Source organism: Grosmannia clavigera (genome assembly GCF_000143105.1).
Source record: "Grosmannia clavigera kw1407 unplaced genomic scaffold GCSC_113, whole genome shotgun sequence".
NCBI classification, from domain to species: domain Eukaryota; kingdom Fungi; phylum Ascomycota; class Sordariomycetes; order Ophiostomatales; family Ophiostomataceae; genus Leptographium; species Leptographium clavigerum.
The window spans coordinates 1,232,936-1,248,239 of NW_014040831.1; the positions used below are offsets into that span (position 1 = coordinate 1,232,936).

General features: G+C 54.3%; 4 protein-coding genes across 4 annotated transcripts; 1 reads left to right on the plus strand and 3 right to left on the minus strand.

The window, feature by feature from the left end:
- Nucleotides 1–266: 266 nt before the first annotated feature.
- On the minus strand, nucleotides 267–2,361 carry CMQ_3328 (heat shock protein; the record flags this gene model as incomplete). The annotated part of the gene is made up of 3 exons (XM_014319266.1): nucleotides 267–1,468; nucleotides 1,522–2,194; nucleotides 2,281–2,361. The coding sequence occupies 3 exons, from the start codon at nucleotides 2,359–2,361 to the stop codon at nucleotides 267–269; spliced, it is 1,956 nt and encodes a 651-aa protein (XP_014174741.1).
- Nucleotides 2,362–4,799: 2,438 nt separating this feature from the next.
- On the minus strand, nucleotides 4,800–5,786 carry CMQ_3325 (uncharacterized protein; the record flags this gene model as incomplete). Its single annotated transcript, XM_014319263.1, has 1 exon — nucleotides 4,800–5,786. The coding sequence occupies one exon, from the start codon at nucleotides 5,784–5,786 to the stop codon at nucleotides 4,800–4,802; it is 987 nt and encodes a 328-aa protein (XP_014174738.1).
- Nucleotides 5,787–8,596: 2,810 nt separating this feature from the next.
- Nucleotides 8,597–11,584, minus strand: CMQ_3560 (serine/threonine-protein kinase; the record flags this gene model as incomplete). The annotated part of the gene is made up of 1 exon (XM_014319498.1): nucleotides 8,597–11,584. One exon carries the CDS (start codon nucleotides 11,582–11,584, stop codon nucleotides 8,597–8,599), a length of 2,988 nt encoding a protein of 995 aa, XP_014174973.1.
- A 1,931-nt stretch (nucleotides 11,585–13,515) lies between these two features.
- CMQ_3417 (seryl-tRNA synthetase) lies at nucleotides 13,516–15,291 on the plus strand (the record flags this gene model as incomplete). The annotated part of the gene is made up of 1 exon (XM_014319355.1): nucleotides 13,516–15,291. The coding sequence occupies one exon, from the start codon at nucleotides 13,516–13,518 to the stop codon at nucleotides 15,289–15,291; it is 1,776 nt and encodes a 591-aa protein (XP_014174830.1).
- Between the last annotated feature and the right edge of the window lie 13 nt (nucleotides 15,292–15,304).

Here is a 15,304-nt window from a genome sequence, read left to right on the forward strand (position 1 = left end):
TATTAGGACAGGCTTTTTTCATGTTTTTTATTCATTACCATACAACTCCACTGCATGTATACCCCGACTTTTTCCCAGATTGCATCAGTCGTTTGTGAAAAATAAAGCAATAAAACAAAAGCAACAGTTGTGTCTAGCCCCGACTATGCCTCAAGTCCCTAACACATCTGTGCCCGGTAGGCTGCATTCTGTTGGCAGCACAGGCTCTCTAACCATTAAATAAAAGGAATCGTAAATCGACGGGGCTCCCATTCCGCTGCTTTCGCTTAGTCGACCTCCTCCACGGTCGGGCCGTCATCGTGCGCGGCACCGGCGCCAGGAGCACCGGCACCAGGGAAGCCACCCGGACCGCCGGCACCCGGCATGCCACCCTCACCACCAGCACCGTAGAACTTCATCATGATCGGGTTGGCAACAGCCTCGAGCTCCTTCTGGTGCTCCTCGTACTCCTCACGAGTGGCCTGCTGGCTCTCGTCGAGCCAAGCAACGATCTTGTCAATCTCGGCCTTGAGCTTCTCCTTGTCGGCAGCGTCAAGCTTCTCGTCGACCTTGGAGTCGCTGAGAGTGTTGCGCAGGGAGTAAGCGTACGACTCGAGGCCGTTCTTGGCAGCGACACGGCGGCCCTCGGCCTCATCCTCCTCCTTGAACTTCTCGGCCTCCGCAAGCATGCGCTCAATGTCCTCCTTGGAAAGACGGCCCTTGTCGTTGTTGATGACAATCTTGTTCGACTTGCCCGTGCCCTTCTCGACGGCAGACACGTTCATGATACCGTTGGCATCCAGGTCGAAGGTGACCTCAATCTGGGGCACACCGCGCGGTGCGGGCGGGATACCAGTGAGCTCGAACTTGCCCAGCAGACTGTTGTCCTTAGTGCGCTGGCGCTCACCCTCGTACACCTGGATAAGCACACCAGGCTGGTTGTCGGAGAAGGTGGAGAACACCTCGGACTTCTTGGTCGGGATGGTGGTGTTGCGGGGAATGAGCTTGGTCATCATGCCACCAGCAGTCTCGATACCGAGAGACAGTGGGGCAACATCGAGCAGAAGAATCTCGTTGGTCGACTTGGACGAGGTGTCACCGCTGAGAATGGCGGCCTGGACAGCAGCACCGTAGGCAACAGCCTCATCGGGGTTGATGGACTTGTTGGGCTCCTTGCCGTTGAAGTAGTCCGTGATGAGCTTCTGGATGCGGGGGATACGAGTAGAACCACCGACCAGGACGATCTCATGAACCTGGGACTTGTCGATCTTAGCATCCGTCAGGACACGGTCAACAGGCTGCAGAGTCGACCGGAAGAGGTCCTGGCAAAGCTCCTCAAAGCGGGCACGGGTGATGGAGGTGTAGAAGTCGATGCCCTCGAAGAGAGAGTCGATCTCAATAGAGGTCTGGGCAGACGAAGAGAGAGTACGCTTGGCACGCTCGCAAGCCGTGCGCAGACGACGCAGAGCACGTGCGTTTGAAGACAGGTCTAAGAAATGTTAGTATATAATTGTTAGTGAGAGTTGAGACAGGAGTACTGACCCTTGCGGTGCTTGCGCTTGAACTCGTTGACGAAGTGGTTGACCAGCCGGTTGTCGAAATCCTCACCACCCAGATGAGTGTCACCAGCAGTGGACTTCACCTCGAAGATACCCTCCTCAATGGTGAGCAGAGACACATCGAAAGTACCACCGCCCAGATCGAAGATCAGGACGTTGCGCTCGCCCTCAACCTTCTTGTCAAGACCGTAGGCGATGGCAGCGGCAGTAGGCTCGTTGATGATACGGAGGACGTTGAGGCCGGCAATGAGACCGGCGTCCTTCGTAGCCTGACGCTGGGAGTCGTTGAAGTATGCGGGCACGGTGATAACAGCGTTGTTAACTGTGCCACCAAGGTAAGACTCGGCAGTCTCACGCATCTTGGTCAGGACCATGGAGGAGATCTCCTCGGGGGTGAACTGCTTCTTCTCGCCCTTGAACTCGACCTCGATGATGGGCTTGCCGCCCTTATCAACGATAGTGAAGGGGAAGTGCTTCATGTCGGCCTGGACCTCGGCGTCGGCGAACCGACGGCCGATGAGCCGCTTGGCGTCAAACACAGTGTTCTGGGGGTTCATGGCGACCTGGTTCTTGGCGGCATCACCGATCAACCGCTCCGTGTCCGTGAAGGCCACGAAGGACGGTGTGGTGCGGTTACCCTGGTCATTTGCAATAATCTGTGGAAGAAAGTTGTTAGTATAATGATGAACCCAGATGCAGATGTTTAAAGATCTTAGGAGCTGAGCTCCCGTCAGGTACATACCTCAATCCGGTCATCCCGGAAGATACCCACGCAAGAGTACGTGGTACCCAAGTCAATACCGACGGCGGGTCCCATAGACATGATGGCGACTATGTGGTTTGGATTCTCGGTTGTGGTTTGGTAGATGCTTTGGTACAATAACTCTTTCTGAAGAAGAGGTTCTGAGATGTGTTGGGGGGCTTTTATGTTTATTGAAGAGAATGGAGAGGAAAGGAAAATGGAATGGGACAGGAGGACACGAAAGCAGTGGCTTAAATGCAAAATGGAAGGAAGGCAGAGACGATGAAAATTTGGGCTCTGTTAGCGGGACGAGCACAGAAGGTTCGAGAAAGCTTCAGAAACCGACGTCTGTAAAGACCCCACCTTCGTCACAGAAAGCACCGGCTGCTTCTTGCGAATTCTCTAGGTCGACGCCCCAGTAGGTGAGGGGCACAATTTCCGTGCACGGGCCATTTAGCGCTCACTGCTAGGCTCTGCAAAGCTATCTCGTACCTCGTTGGGTGGCCAACCATGGAATCTGGTAGGCTACCGTAGATGCAGCTAGAAGTACACCCCTGTAAGGCTAACATCACTCCCTGCTGCCCCGCGCTAGCATGTAAAAACGAAGCAACCAGCCAACGACTTCCAGTGCCCAACCAGAACCGGCCAGCACCTGATGGTGAGTGCTGGCAAGCGCTGGAAAGTGCTGGCAAGCGCTGGAAATTGCTGTGCGAAAAAACCATCTTACAAGGCTCGGTACTACTTTGCAGACCATGCAATGGTTCTTCATTGCCTCATCGTGGGGCTGGTCAAGGCAAGTGCATAGCTAGCGATTCGGCCTTGTGAAAGTGGGCTACAGGTCCTGCTAGCAGGTAGGAAGCAGTGATACAGAAGATCTTTCTAAGTATCTTACGTACGACAGACAAAAGAGATAGCATAGGAGAGAATGAGGTAGAAGAAGCTCCTGCTTTGATGGATCCTCTTTCGTCGGACCCCGCCAAAAGTACCCCACCAAGCCCTCTGCGACTATTTAGACGTACGGAGCATACGTTCTTTAATCATCTCCCTAGAAACCGATTAAGACGGAGAGAAACAAGGGGTATCTTCTCTTTCCACGATGCAGATGCGATTTACGCCGGCGAATCTGCTCAGGGCGAAAATATGCGCAAAAACTCGAAAACAGTGCCGAGAAGAGCAAAACTGCGTTTCCTTCAATGCGTTCTTTCGTTGCCTAAGACGGCCAGCGTGTGAAAGTATCAGCCATACGAAACATTACCATGACGAAGTCAATGCCTTCACCCCGAGACAGGCCGCATCTTGCACATCTCCGGCACCGCCGGTCATCGGTAGATTGCCCCACTTGTAGCCACAAAGGCATCTTTCATAACCATGACCTGACCTTTATTTGTATGTAAGGTCAAACCTGCTCTGTGTGTCCAGGTGTAGCAGACAAGCGTACATTACAGTTGGTTTCTATCAGTACTTTCTTGCTATGCTTAGATAAGACTACGAATCCTTCCCGCCTCTGTACGCGATATTTGAGCCTTAGGCCGAATAATGCAGGCAGGTTGCGTATAGCAAGGCTTGCACCTTTGTAATGCCACTCCGGCAGCTACAATATTTCAGCTTCAATTTTCCGTTTTTCCAGGGCCATTTTTGACGATCTGGTCTATTATGGCGATTTAGGCGATTCGAACTGAACGCTGTAGCATTCCAAAGGCAACTAAATTGTGCCCACATTCAGTGACAATCTTTCGACAGAAGTCAAACATCCTGGCCATCAAAAGATCGACCCAAATCACTTTAGATGGTATGCTACACACGTGGCAAATTTTGTCAGCAGTGGCCTGTTTCAGCCGTATGCGAAGACCAAAAACAACGTCTGCTGCGCGATTAGAAACTGCAGATGCAGACGCCCACATCCCAGCTCGTGTACTACGTAATATTGCAGATTGCTGTGAGTTTGCTACGGTGCAAGCTTAGGCACTATTGATTGTGGTATGTCACGTGATGATGTGCGTGATCTCCCCAACTCCCGGTCTGCTTCGATCAACATTATATATACGGCAAGATGCGACTGATATCAAAGTCTCTCTGCATTTCTTTGATCCTGTAACTTAGCTAGGGGCTTAGTTAGCAGGAACAAATTATATCTTACGACCGCAAACAACAACACAATTTTATACTTCACTAAGCGAGAAAACAGACTGTTAAACCTACATTGAAACAATGATGATTGGGATGCTATCTTTAATTAGAGTTATCAGGGTCCTTTATCGGCCTCTGAATTTTTACAAACTTTGGTAAGGAGCATCCGGCCTTGAATGTTTTTCGTCCGTTCATGAGAAGTTATCCGCTGGGCCTCTTGTCCAACGAAAATGAAACGGTTAGTCGCCGAGGTGACTACCGTGCTCTTTCCCCTAGCTTGCGTGTTATTTTTCTTATTCTTCGGGGGAGGAGTTTGCGTTTTCTTGATCATTATCTGTCTAAACTCAATTATCTATTATACATATGCTCCACCTTTCTCGTTGCTTGCGTCGTCATTCCCAGCCTCCAAGCTCACCCAGGATAATTTTAAGCCTTCGGTCGGCAAGCTGGATAATTTCACTTACGCCACTTTGAGCGCTCAGATACGATACAATGTTGGACATTTCCTCAGATTTGACTTGAAGAAGGACACCCATGATGCGAATCCACTCGTTGTTGGACTCAATCGGGTAGTCGCCCACAACGCCGTCACGAGAGGAATCGCCCTTGTCCCTTTGCCTAAACTTCTTCAGCTTGCACATGTAATGCGCTACTCCCTTTTCCAAGTAGATCGATAAGCGGTCGATGATAAGGGCAATGAGCATAAGCATGGCCCTCGGTGCTGGACAAAGCTTGCATGCCAGCCAGGTTCTCATTAGAATTAAAGAATCTTTGAGGTTTTTAAGCACAATGTCGGTGCATAGATTTTCATCTCGAAGCTCTCGCAACGCCATGTCCTCCAACAGGCCCATTGCTGAAACCGAACAGCAGCAGGGGCGAGTGTGGGAGTTGTAGCTTTGGTGGCCGACTTGATATTGGATGCTGTGCAAAGCATGCGATGCATCATCTGTGAAAGTGTTTTGCAGGTTTGACGTGGCGTATGGCTCAGCATATGCTGCGAATATCGATCTGTTTATGGGCAATTCGAAAGAAAAAGAGGGCTCTATATCAGTGCCACCACCAAAGACTCGACTGAAACTTCCATTGCTTGCATTTTCCGTGTTGTTGAGAGCAGTAGCTGTAAACGCGACTGCCGGAGCGTGCGCTTCTATAGCATTAGAGCCGCTTATCGAATCCAAATAGGGCAAATCTTCAACGAAGGATGCGTTCTGAAATCTGCTCTGGTCTTGGCCCAGTACATTTTCGTCTTTATTGTCCAGCCATGGGTCAAGCAACAATGAATTTGCCCGCTGGCCATCCAGGCCCAGACAGAAGCTGGGGCCGTCTTCTCGCAATTGTTCGAAGCTTCCGGAACCAGAAGATGGGGCAATGGAGTTCATTTCGAACGGCCTAGGTGTGGGGTCAAATATCAATTCATCCAGGCTCGGGGCCGTCAATCTGACGACTTGCGCAGTTGGCGACTGTAAACTGCACATATCCGTCACGTCGGTGGCCGTTCTGGCCGATGAATTCAATGGCAGCCTGGCTAGGGTTGGGGTTCCCCGACGGGATGCTGGCCGGGATATTGTATGGCGCAATATTTGACGTCCGTTATTATCGAAGTTTGCCTGTCTGTCGCTCACCATATGGTCATTATCGAAACTGAATATCGAATACGGGCTTCCACTGCTGGTCCTGGCCCTGGAGACGTTTTCTGCGTGGTTCGTATTGCTGCTTTTGCCGTCACTAATGCTGCTGCACACGCTGAATTTTCTGCTTCCAGTTCCACTGCCATTGGTGGCCATTTCATCTTGTGTGCTGTTGCTGTTGCTGACCAGGATGTCGGTCCGCTTTCTTCGCGGTCTACAGCGCTCACTCGACGTTGGATACACACATGAAATACCGTTGGCGAGGCATTTCCCACAGCCAGACTTGTCGCCTGTACATTTGACCTGAAACCCTGTTAAATGATAGAAGAAAACTGCAGGTTAATTACAATTGACGAGTAGGTGAAAAAGAAACGAGAAAAAGCAAACCTTTTTCATACGACATTCAATACATGCGAGGCGAGCTGGGCGTCGGCTACCAAAACTTTCAGCACTGGCAGGCATCAACTTGACCTCAGTGCCGTTCCCCCTGCTGCAAGAGAGTGTTGCAAACATGTCTGTTAAAAAGGATGAGGGCTAGAAACTAGGAGGACACCGAAAAAAAAATTGGATTTTGTCTACTGTTCCTGTGGTAGCTTTTTTTCTTATTGCATCGTCCGTAGTCTCGATGACCACAGTATATGAGCTGTCGCTGGTCGCCGTCTTCAATCCTCGAAACTGGTTATGAGAGACAGCAAGACACTGTTTCAGAGTAACTGTACTAGTGAGCCTCTAAAGAATCTAGGGGATAGGCAGGGGATGAGAAAAGAGGTGAGGATATCTTGTTGATGCACCAAATTGTAGCACAAAGATTTCTGTGGTTCTATTGTTATTACAACGTATGGTATCTTTCTCTCTTTGTGCTGTGACTTCATTGCTGTATAAGAGTTTGATGGTCTAACCTGGCTGCTCGTCCTGGTCTCGGTACGATTCTCTCCAGCATTTGTTCGTCTATCCAGCTGTTCCTGATGTCGTTTCGATGACTTTATGATAGATCTTCGCGATACTTTGGCGCTATTGTCCAGTAAAGGTAGTGGGTATGCGGGCTGACGACCAAGATACAAGCGGTGAGGGATGATGCGGCGAGTCCGATAAAAGCGAACACATCATGCATGACATGAAGACTGAATTGCGGAGACGCGAGAAAACATAGCAGAAGGTAAAGTGCTAGGCATCTTGGCGCTTGCTACTCTCTTCATCATTTGACCAGCTGGAAGGTGAAGCTGACTTACAGAAATTAGGCTATCATTAGGGATACTTGAAGAGCAGTTCGTTGTACGTAAGGAGGACACAAGACCTGCGAAGCTATTTAAAAAATCAAGGCAGTTGCAACTGCGGCCAACAGTTGGAGTGACTGCAGTATGCCGCGTTAATTAACAGGGCAGGCGAAGAAGGAACGACTCAATCTTGATAGCAATGGCAAGCGAGCTTCGCTTGCTAAACACAGCAAGGGATGGATGCGATGATGCTGTGTATAGCGTTTCCGCATCATAGTCAACCCGTCGCCTATTTGTTGGGCATCCCTCCTTGCTGCGAGGATCGAGTTAGGAAGAAGAAAGTATTCGACTCACATTCCTTGGCTGATTCACCCTGTCTTCGCTTCGCACATTCGCAGGGTGAATTTCGGCAATGTCGGTTTCAGACAGCTCATTTGGCAGTTTTAAGGCAACAGCTACGAATATGAAGAATGGCCGTGTATTAATCCACCAACCTAGTGCTGTCTTAGAGAGAGCCGCGCGAGCGACTACTTCCCCAGAAAGCTGACCTAGAGGGTATCGCCTATTATTGTCTCTTCTCCCTTGACTTTAACGGCCCCGTTGCTTCCGTGAGCCGAAAAACGTCTGGAGAATAGAGGCTGGCATTCCATCCGTATTACTCCCTTCCCGCACCAACTGACCGCATACTCGATTGCGTTTAGGTGCGAGTTATGGAGCTATTCGAGAGTATCCGAACCTCCATAAGTTCAGCATTTGTACGGAGTACACGGATGGGAAGCCCAGACAGGGCCAGGAGGGCCTAATATCATTCGCATGCCAAAGAGCCAATGTCTCGCATATCATGGTATGGATTCGGCTTCCCCGCCCTGGCTTAGTGCAATCCTGCCGCTGTGTTGCACAGCCTTGATAAAAATCTATGTACTCCGTATCTTACGTCGTACTTCGTACTATATGAAAGTCAGCGTTAAGTTACGGCTGTTGGCTAACTTGCTAAGAGAACCGCTAAACGAGAACAACTGCGAAGCGAGCTGAAGCAGAAATTTTGCGCCGCTGTCATCAAGTCTAGCATGATATGGTGTGCCTATTCAGGGGCCCTGGCTACCTGAAATCGTCCCCATCTATCCGTGCTGCGTCTTTAACGAAGAAAATGTACAAAAATTGCCGAAGACGGCAGGAATCCAGCCGTACGATACGGATTTATGTGAGAATAGATGAAGCCAATGAAAACCAGGTTTTTCCATATCCCGCCGCAACCCACAATCGTTGCCCCAAATATTGGTAAAGTCGCAATACATTTATGAGATATTAATAAATGATTGCCATCATCGCAGGGAGAGCCGCTCAAGGCTATTGCTGTGTTCTTGACACGTTGGCTCCACTGGCCGAAGCGGACCCTTCAGTCGGTGCGCTCTGAAGCGGATGGAGAGCTCTCGATGCCGATGGCGATGCGCTGCTGCTGCTTGCAGCCATATGCAGCGGATAGGTCGTGTACGCACCGGTTGCTGCTGCTGACGGTGGTGCCACGGATGGTGGCGGAATGGCAAAACGGTTTCCGTCGGTGCCGCTGCCACTGGCCGTCCGCTCGATATCAAATGACATAGCGGAGCGATAGGACGCGGAGGATGGTTTGCGCGCTATATGCGAGGAATACGAAATATCCTCGCCCAACGCACCGGCCAGGGCATCCGATGGAGCCAGAGAGGCGCCAGTACCAGCTTGACGACGGCCACGCTGGCTCTTGTTCTTGTTGATCAGCTCGCTGCGCAGGTCCTGGAGCTGCTGCAGCGATTCCTGCTTGCGCAACTGCTTGCGGGAGGCCTGCGACTTGGACCGTGATTGCGACTTGGCTTGCGATTTGGCCCGCGACAGAGACAACGATGGCCGCATACCATCACCACTGCCACCGTCCAATGACGACACTCGCGACCGTGTAGCCGACTCGTTTAGCGTGTGGTCGTCCAGGGCTGCACCCCAGCCCTCTGCCGCATTCGTTGGCGGGATGGTCGTGTGGAGGTCACGCACAGCCTGCTTTTCTGCGCTCCTGTTGCCACTGCCGTCATTCCGGTTCCCGTCCTCATCCTCGTCCTCGTCCTCGTCGCCATCTAGGTCAAGAAGGGGCACGAGACGCAGGGCGTCCTTGCTGTTCTTGGCCTGCTGGCGTGCCTCTGCAGCAGTTGCATCAGAAACGGCGACCGAGTAGGTAGGGTTGGCAGGGCTGCCCAGCGCGTCGCTGCCGCCACCCGGAGCATAGATCGGCACTTTCTTAAGGGCCAGGGCCAATGCGCACATAAACTTGGAGCGACGAGTGGCCCGGACGAGTTCGTTGTGCCAGTTGGACTTGTGCTTGATGGCGATGTTGAGCGTCAGCTTGTCCAGGTTGTTGACGCTGCCGACGCTGATGGATAGGTCTGGCTGGAAGTCGCGGGCGTTGTCCGGGTGCCGCACAAACTGCTCCATTTCCAGGCGCAGTAATTCAATGTCCTCAAAAGAGGTGTCGTACGACACGCTGACGTCAATGACCTCGCGCTCGGCGTTGCTGCGCGTCACGTTCTCGATCCACAGGTTGTTCAGCTGGATGTTGGGCACCTGCACGACCTGCATCTTGTCGATGCGCACAAAAACGGTGTAAAGCAGCGAAATCTTCTCGACGATGAGCTCCTCCTTCTCCGGGCCGTTGATGTCAACGCGGTCGCCGACATCGTACGGGTGCTTGACGAAGAGAAAAATGCACGAGCCGAGGAACTCCTGGGAGGTGACGGAGAAGATGAAGGACAACGACAAGAGGGAGGTGCCGGCAGTGGTGAGGGTGCTGATGAAGCTGCTCTGGAAGAAGGCGAGGAAGATAAAGATGGTGATGAGCAGGACGCAGAAGATCAGCACGTTGTCAAAGACGGCCAGCGCCTGGCTGATATCCTTCATGCTGTTGGAGATGGCCTTGCGCTCCTTGCCGATGTCGACGACCTTGCGGATCATCTCCTGGAGGCTGATATCACCGTTGCCGTCGGCGTCGATGGCGATGAAGCATTCCTCGGCCTCCAGCTTGTGGGCAGGGCCCAGGACCTCCTCGATATCCTCGGGCGAGAGCGAGTCGCTGTCCTCGACCACAAATGACATCCAGATGCGGCGGGCCATAGCCTCGGACGTGCGCACCTTCTCGAGGGCCTCGACAACGATGGAGTGGGCAGAGGTGGGGTTGAAGACCTGCTTGCCGGTGATCTCCGAAGCGAGGTTACCGAAGACGGACGTGACCTTGTCGCCGATGCGGCCGACGTTGCCGATTAGGTGCATTGGCGCCACGGACCTGGACTTCTTGTGCATCTTGCGAGTGGAATTTAGCATCATGTCGATGCTGTCGTTGATGAAGTAATCTTCGTCGGCAAACTCGGGGCAGTACATGGGGAACAGCGCGCGGGAGGCTTCGTACATCAGGCCGAGCAGGTGAATGTCGTGCTTGGACTGCTTAATGCGGTTCGCAAAGGAGCGTTGGTGGTAGGAGATGCTGATGAGCTGGACGATGGCCTTCTCGACGAGGAAGACGGCCGACGAGACGTACAGCGAGCCGAGGATCTGCTTGATGACGTAGACCCACTCAAAGTTATTGTTGACGAAGAGGAACTTGAAGACGAGCCAGGAGGCCAGAGCCCAAAAGAAGAGGGACAGGGGGATCTCGAGAGCGCGAAGCACGGTGGCATATTTGCGAGTGCCGGAGCTGACGACGCCGCAGAAGAACATGAAGAGAGCTGGGAGGAGGTAGGCAACCAGCTTGGCGGTCCAGAGCGTAACCCAAGCAGTCTCCAGCCAGATGAAGAGGTGGAAGAGCGGGGGCCCAGCGATGGTGGTGTGCGGAGTGGTGGTCTTGTCGGTGTGGTGGCCAAGAGGGATGTTCTTCGTGTTGTCGGTAAGGGGGAGGACGACGAGGGGGATGGCGAACAGGAAGGCGACGGGGATGACGTAGATGAGATAGCGCGTGACGAACGACTCGCTCATGATACGGGTATACAGCTTTCCCATGAAGTTGAGCGAGATCGACGAGTCGGTGGAACTGCGAGAGACCATGGGAGAAGGGTCATTTTTGATGCGGCGGCGGCCAGCCGGCAAGTTGCTGGGGCGGCGGAAGATGGTGTGCTTCTCGTCGACGGAGTCGGAGCCATCATAACCGCTGCTGGCGATGCGGTTTAGGCCCACAGTGGTCTGGTTGTGCTTGCGAGCACCGACCGAGCTGGTGGTGCGGATGGGTGCAAGCGGGATATCTGCTTCGGACTCCATCTGGTTGGATAGCGGAAGGAAGCCTTGGGATTTGAGGAACCGTGGTGAGGCGAGAGGTGAGGGAGGCATCGGAAGGTCAAGCCAGCTGTTGGGAGAAGGCTGACAAGTCGTGCTTGACAGTCTTGAGGCGGTGGTGTGGCTGCGATGCCGAGGAAGAGATCAGCGAGGCGAGACCAGTCTCGTCGAGAGCAATTGGCATGCAGTCTAGCTTCGATGCAGCAGAGAGATCCGAATGGACGGTATAAAGACGCAAACAACAAGGAAACGTCGGACAAAAAGGCGAAACAAATGATCTCCGTCACACAAGAAGGAGAGGAAGGAGAGGCACCCGCCAAATATGGAGAGAGAGCGTGTACCCCTAGACGGGAAGAGAGCCTATTTTGCAGATGAGGCACGAATGGTGGACCAGGGATATAAAACAAAGGAATCGACAAGGGGGAACATGCGACGTATGCAGAAGTTGGAAAGAGAGCGAATATAAAGAAACGCAACCGTGGTTGAAAACCCGAGTATGGACAATATGAAGAAGCCGGAACGGATGGGTGATTAGCAAGATGATAATCCATGTATAAAAAGACAGTCTATAAAGGAAGAGAAAAAAACGAGGAACAAGCCAGTGGCGGGCCCAGTACGAGCAATTGGGAGATCTGGTGAAGATGGAGTCCAGATTTTGGGCGGGTGGGTATTGGCGTATCGAGGACCCTTTTTTCTTTTTCTCTCTACGGAGTAAGTTGGGGGGGCCGGACAAGTCCTGCAGGAAAAACCGGTTGGTCTCCAGGCCGGAGGGTTCGCCAGGGTGGAGATTTACAGGGGTGTCTTGGCAGCCTGGCAGGGAAGTTGCCACTGAAAAGGGTGCATGCCGGTTTGATGAGACAGGCCGGCTGCAGGCCGGCCGTGGCGAATGAGGAAACAGACGGCAGGCGCGATACGAACGATGCGAAACGAACAGCAGCCAGCAGCCGACAGCAGCAGACGGCATTTCGGCGGCCCCTCTTTTACCCCTTTCGCGCATGCCCTTGCAGGACAGGACCTTACGAGTCAGTCGGCAGCGGTGTTTCAGCGTGGCATTCTGTGGCCCCGTTGCATCTCCTTCTTTCTGACTTTCTTTGTCCTTTTTTTTTCTTCTCCTCCAATCTTGTGTGGCGCGGCCAGTCAGTCCCAGTTTTCCTTCTCCACCAATAGATGACGCTTGCAACACGAGCCCTACATGATGGCCTAGACTCTAGTCTACTCCGTACTCTGTACGCGTAAAGCTCGACGCCAGCCGATTCTATTCTTGTCTACGTAGGCTTGACGTATGCCGTTTTTGCACCGTTTTCCGTCGGCCGGCCGCGTTCTAACAGCCTTGTTTTATTGTGGGTCGCCTGCAGCGATAATTCGCGGTAGTTCATGCCTTTACAACAGGTTTCCGCGTCTGCATGTTCAGGAGAGAGATACGCCAGCAGGTACATACGTGACTGCCAGACAGCTCCAGCCGGATTGCAGGACGCGCCTATCTCCTCCCCCAAGACCCGGGGTCATCGGCTGGAAGATCGGCAGTGTCACGGAGCAGCTATGATGCAAGAATGCAGGTGGGCGGATGGAGATGGGGTAATGTGGATCGCTGGGGATGATTGTGCACGCAATCAGATGCGAACGTCGCAATGATGGGACGGTCGATCGTCGTCGTCGCTGGAGTTTCGCCCTGGACGGGGCTCTCTGCGCTTTTCGCCGTCATCTGTCGGAATCGAAGAGAAGCAAAGCAATTGGAGATGCAGGTGGTCCAAGCTTCCACCGGCCGTTTAGCGCGTGCCTGCCAGAAGTGGTCTAAACACCGACAGCCTCGCAGCTGCCGAGAGCTGGCGTGACATGGCCTAAAAAGCAATCACGAAAATTCTGAACCGATCACCAGCCTCGTATCCGACACTCTGTCTGCTGCAGACCACCTCGCCACGCTCCGTTTGTCAGTTGGACAACCAGTCTATCCGATTCTGTCGACACCATCTCACCCACGTCCCTCAATGCTGCCGAGAAGCGGCGTGAGCCGGGCGATGGCGAGGCTAGCGCTCTGCCGTTGCGCCGGGCCGGTCAGATGGGCCAACGTCCGATGGCGTGTCAGCAGCGACAGCACACCGACTCGTCTGCCCGTGCCAGCATCTTGTCTCTACTCCTCTTCCGCCTCGTCTCCTAGACCAGCCAGGCCGCCGCCCCGACCGGCCACCGGCCCCCGCGCCAACATCGACCTGCGACACATCCGCCAAAACGCCGAGCTGCACGCGGCCAATTGTGTGCGGCGCAATTACGGCGCGCTGCGCGACAGTCCGGCCCGCATTGTCGACCTGTTCGCGGCCTGGCAGACGCGCCAGCACGACGGCCGGGCCTTGCGCGAGGAGGCCAACGTGGTGCGCCGCCGGCTGGCCAACCCGCCGGTAGCCCGCGAGGTCGAGGAGGTGGTCGCTATCCAAGACGCTCAATGCAGCCGTGACACCCTCCTCGAACGCGCCCGCGTCCTCAAGCAGCAGCTCGCTGGCATCGAGGCCGACGAGGCCCACCTGACGGCCGAGATGCAACAGCTCGCCGCAGCTCTGCCCAACCTCACCAGCACCGACACGCCCGACGGGATGCACACGCTGCTCTGCTACATCAACTGTGACGGCGAGGCTGCCGGTGAGGCTGTCTCGCTGCTGCGGCGCCATCACCACAACACGCGCAGTGGCCGCTGGCGGTCACACGTCCATATCGGCACCGAGCTCGGCCTTCTCGACTTTGCCGCCGCTGCTACTACGTCCGGCTGGGGCTGGTACTACCTCCTCGGTGATGGCGCCCGCCTCGAACAGGCCCTCGTGCAGTACGCTATCGCTGTCGCCCATCGCCATGGCTGGCAGCTCGTGTCGCCACCTAGCCTCGTCCGTAGCAGCGTCGCTGCCGCCTGCGGCTTCCAGCCACGTGACCAGGGCGGCGAGCAGCAGACTTACACCATTGACGGCGCTGGCGCTGGTGGCGGCAGCAGCCCAGATACAGCGGCCACGGGCATCTCGATGAGCCTGACAGCCACGGCCGAAATTCCTCTGGCTGCCCTGTATGCCGACACAACACTGCCGTCGTCAGCCACCTCAGCCACCTCTGATGACTCAGCAACAACCATCGCATCCTCCGACTCATCCAACACCACCTCATTCAACCCCATCCGTCGTGTCGCCGTCTCCCGCTGCTACCGTGCTGAGGCCGGTGCTCGTGGTGCCGCCACCAAGGGTCTCTACCGCGTGCACGAGTTCACAAAGGTAGAGCTGTTCGCCTGGACAGCGCCCGACCTCGACGCTGCCACCGAAGTATTTGATGAGCTTGTCGACATCCAGACCGAAATCCTCTCGTCGCTCGACCTGCCCTGTCGCGTGCTCGAGATGCCGGCCAGCGATCTGGGCGCCTCGGCGTACCGCAAGATTGACATCGAGGCCTTCTTCCCCAGCCGCTGCGGCGCCGTCGCCGATGCTGTCGCCGATCCCCAAGGAGACCCCCCCACCGACATCGCCCTCATCGATGCTGGCTGGGGCGAGGTCACGTCAGCAAGCATCTGCACCGACTACCAGACCCGTCGTCTGGCCACGCGCACCCGCATCGATGGCGCCCTCGTCTATCCCTGGACCCTCAACGGCACCGCCCTCGCTGTTCCCCGCATCATAGCCGCCTTGCTTGAAAACGGCTGGGATGAAGAGGCCAAGACGGTTGCCATTCCCGAATGCCTGCAGCCCTGGATGGACGGCCAGGAGTTTATCAGTGTTGGCAACCGCCAGTGGTAGTTTGTGTATCTGC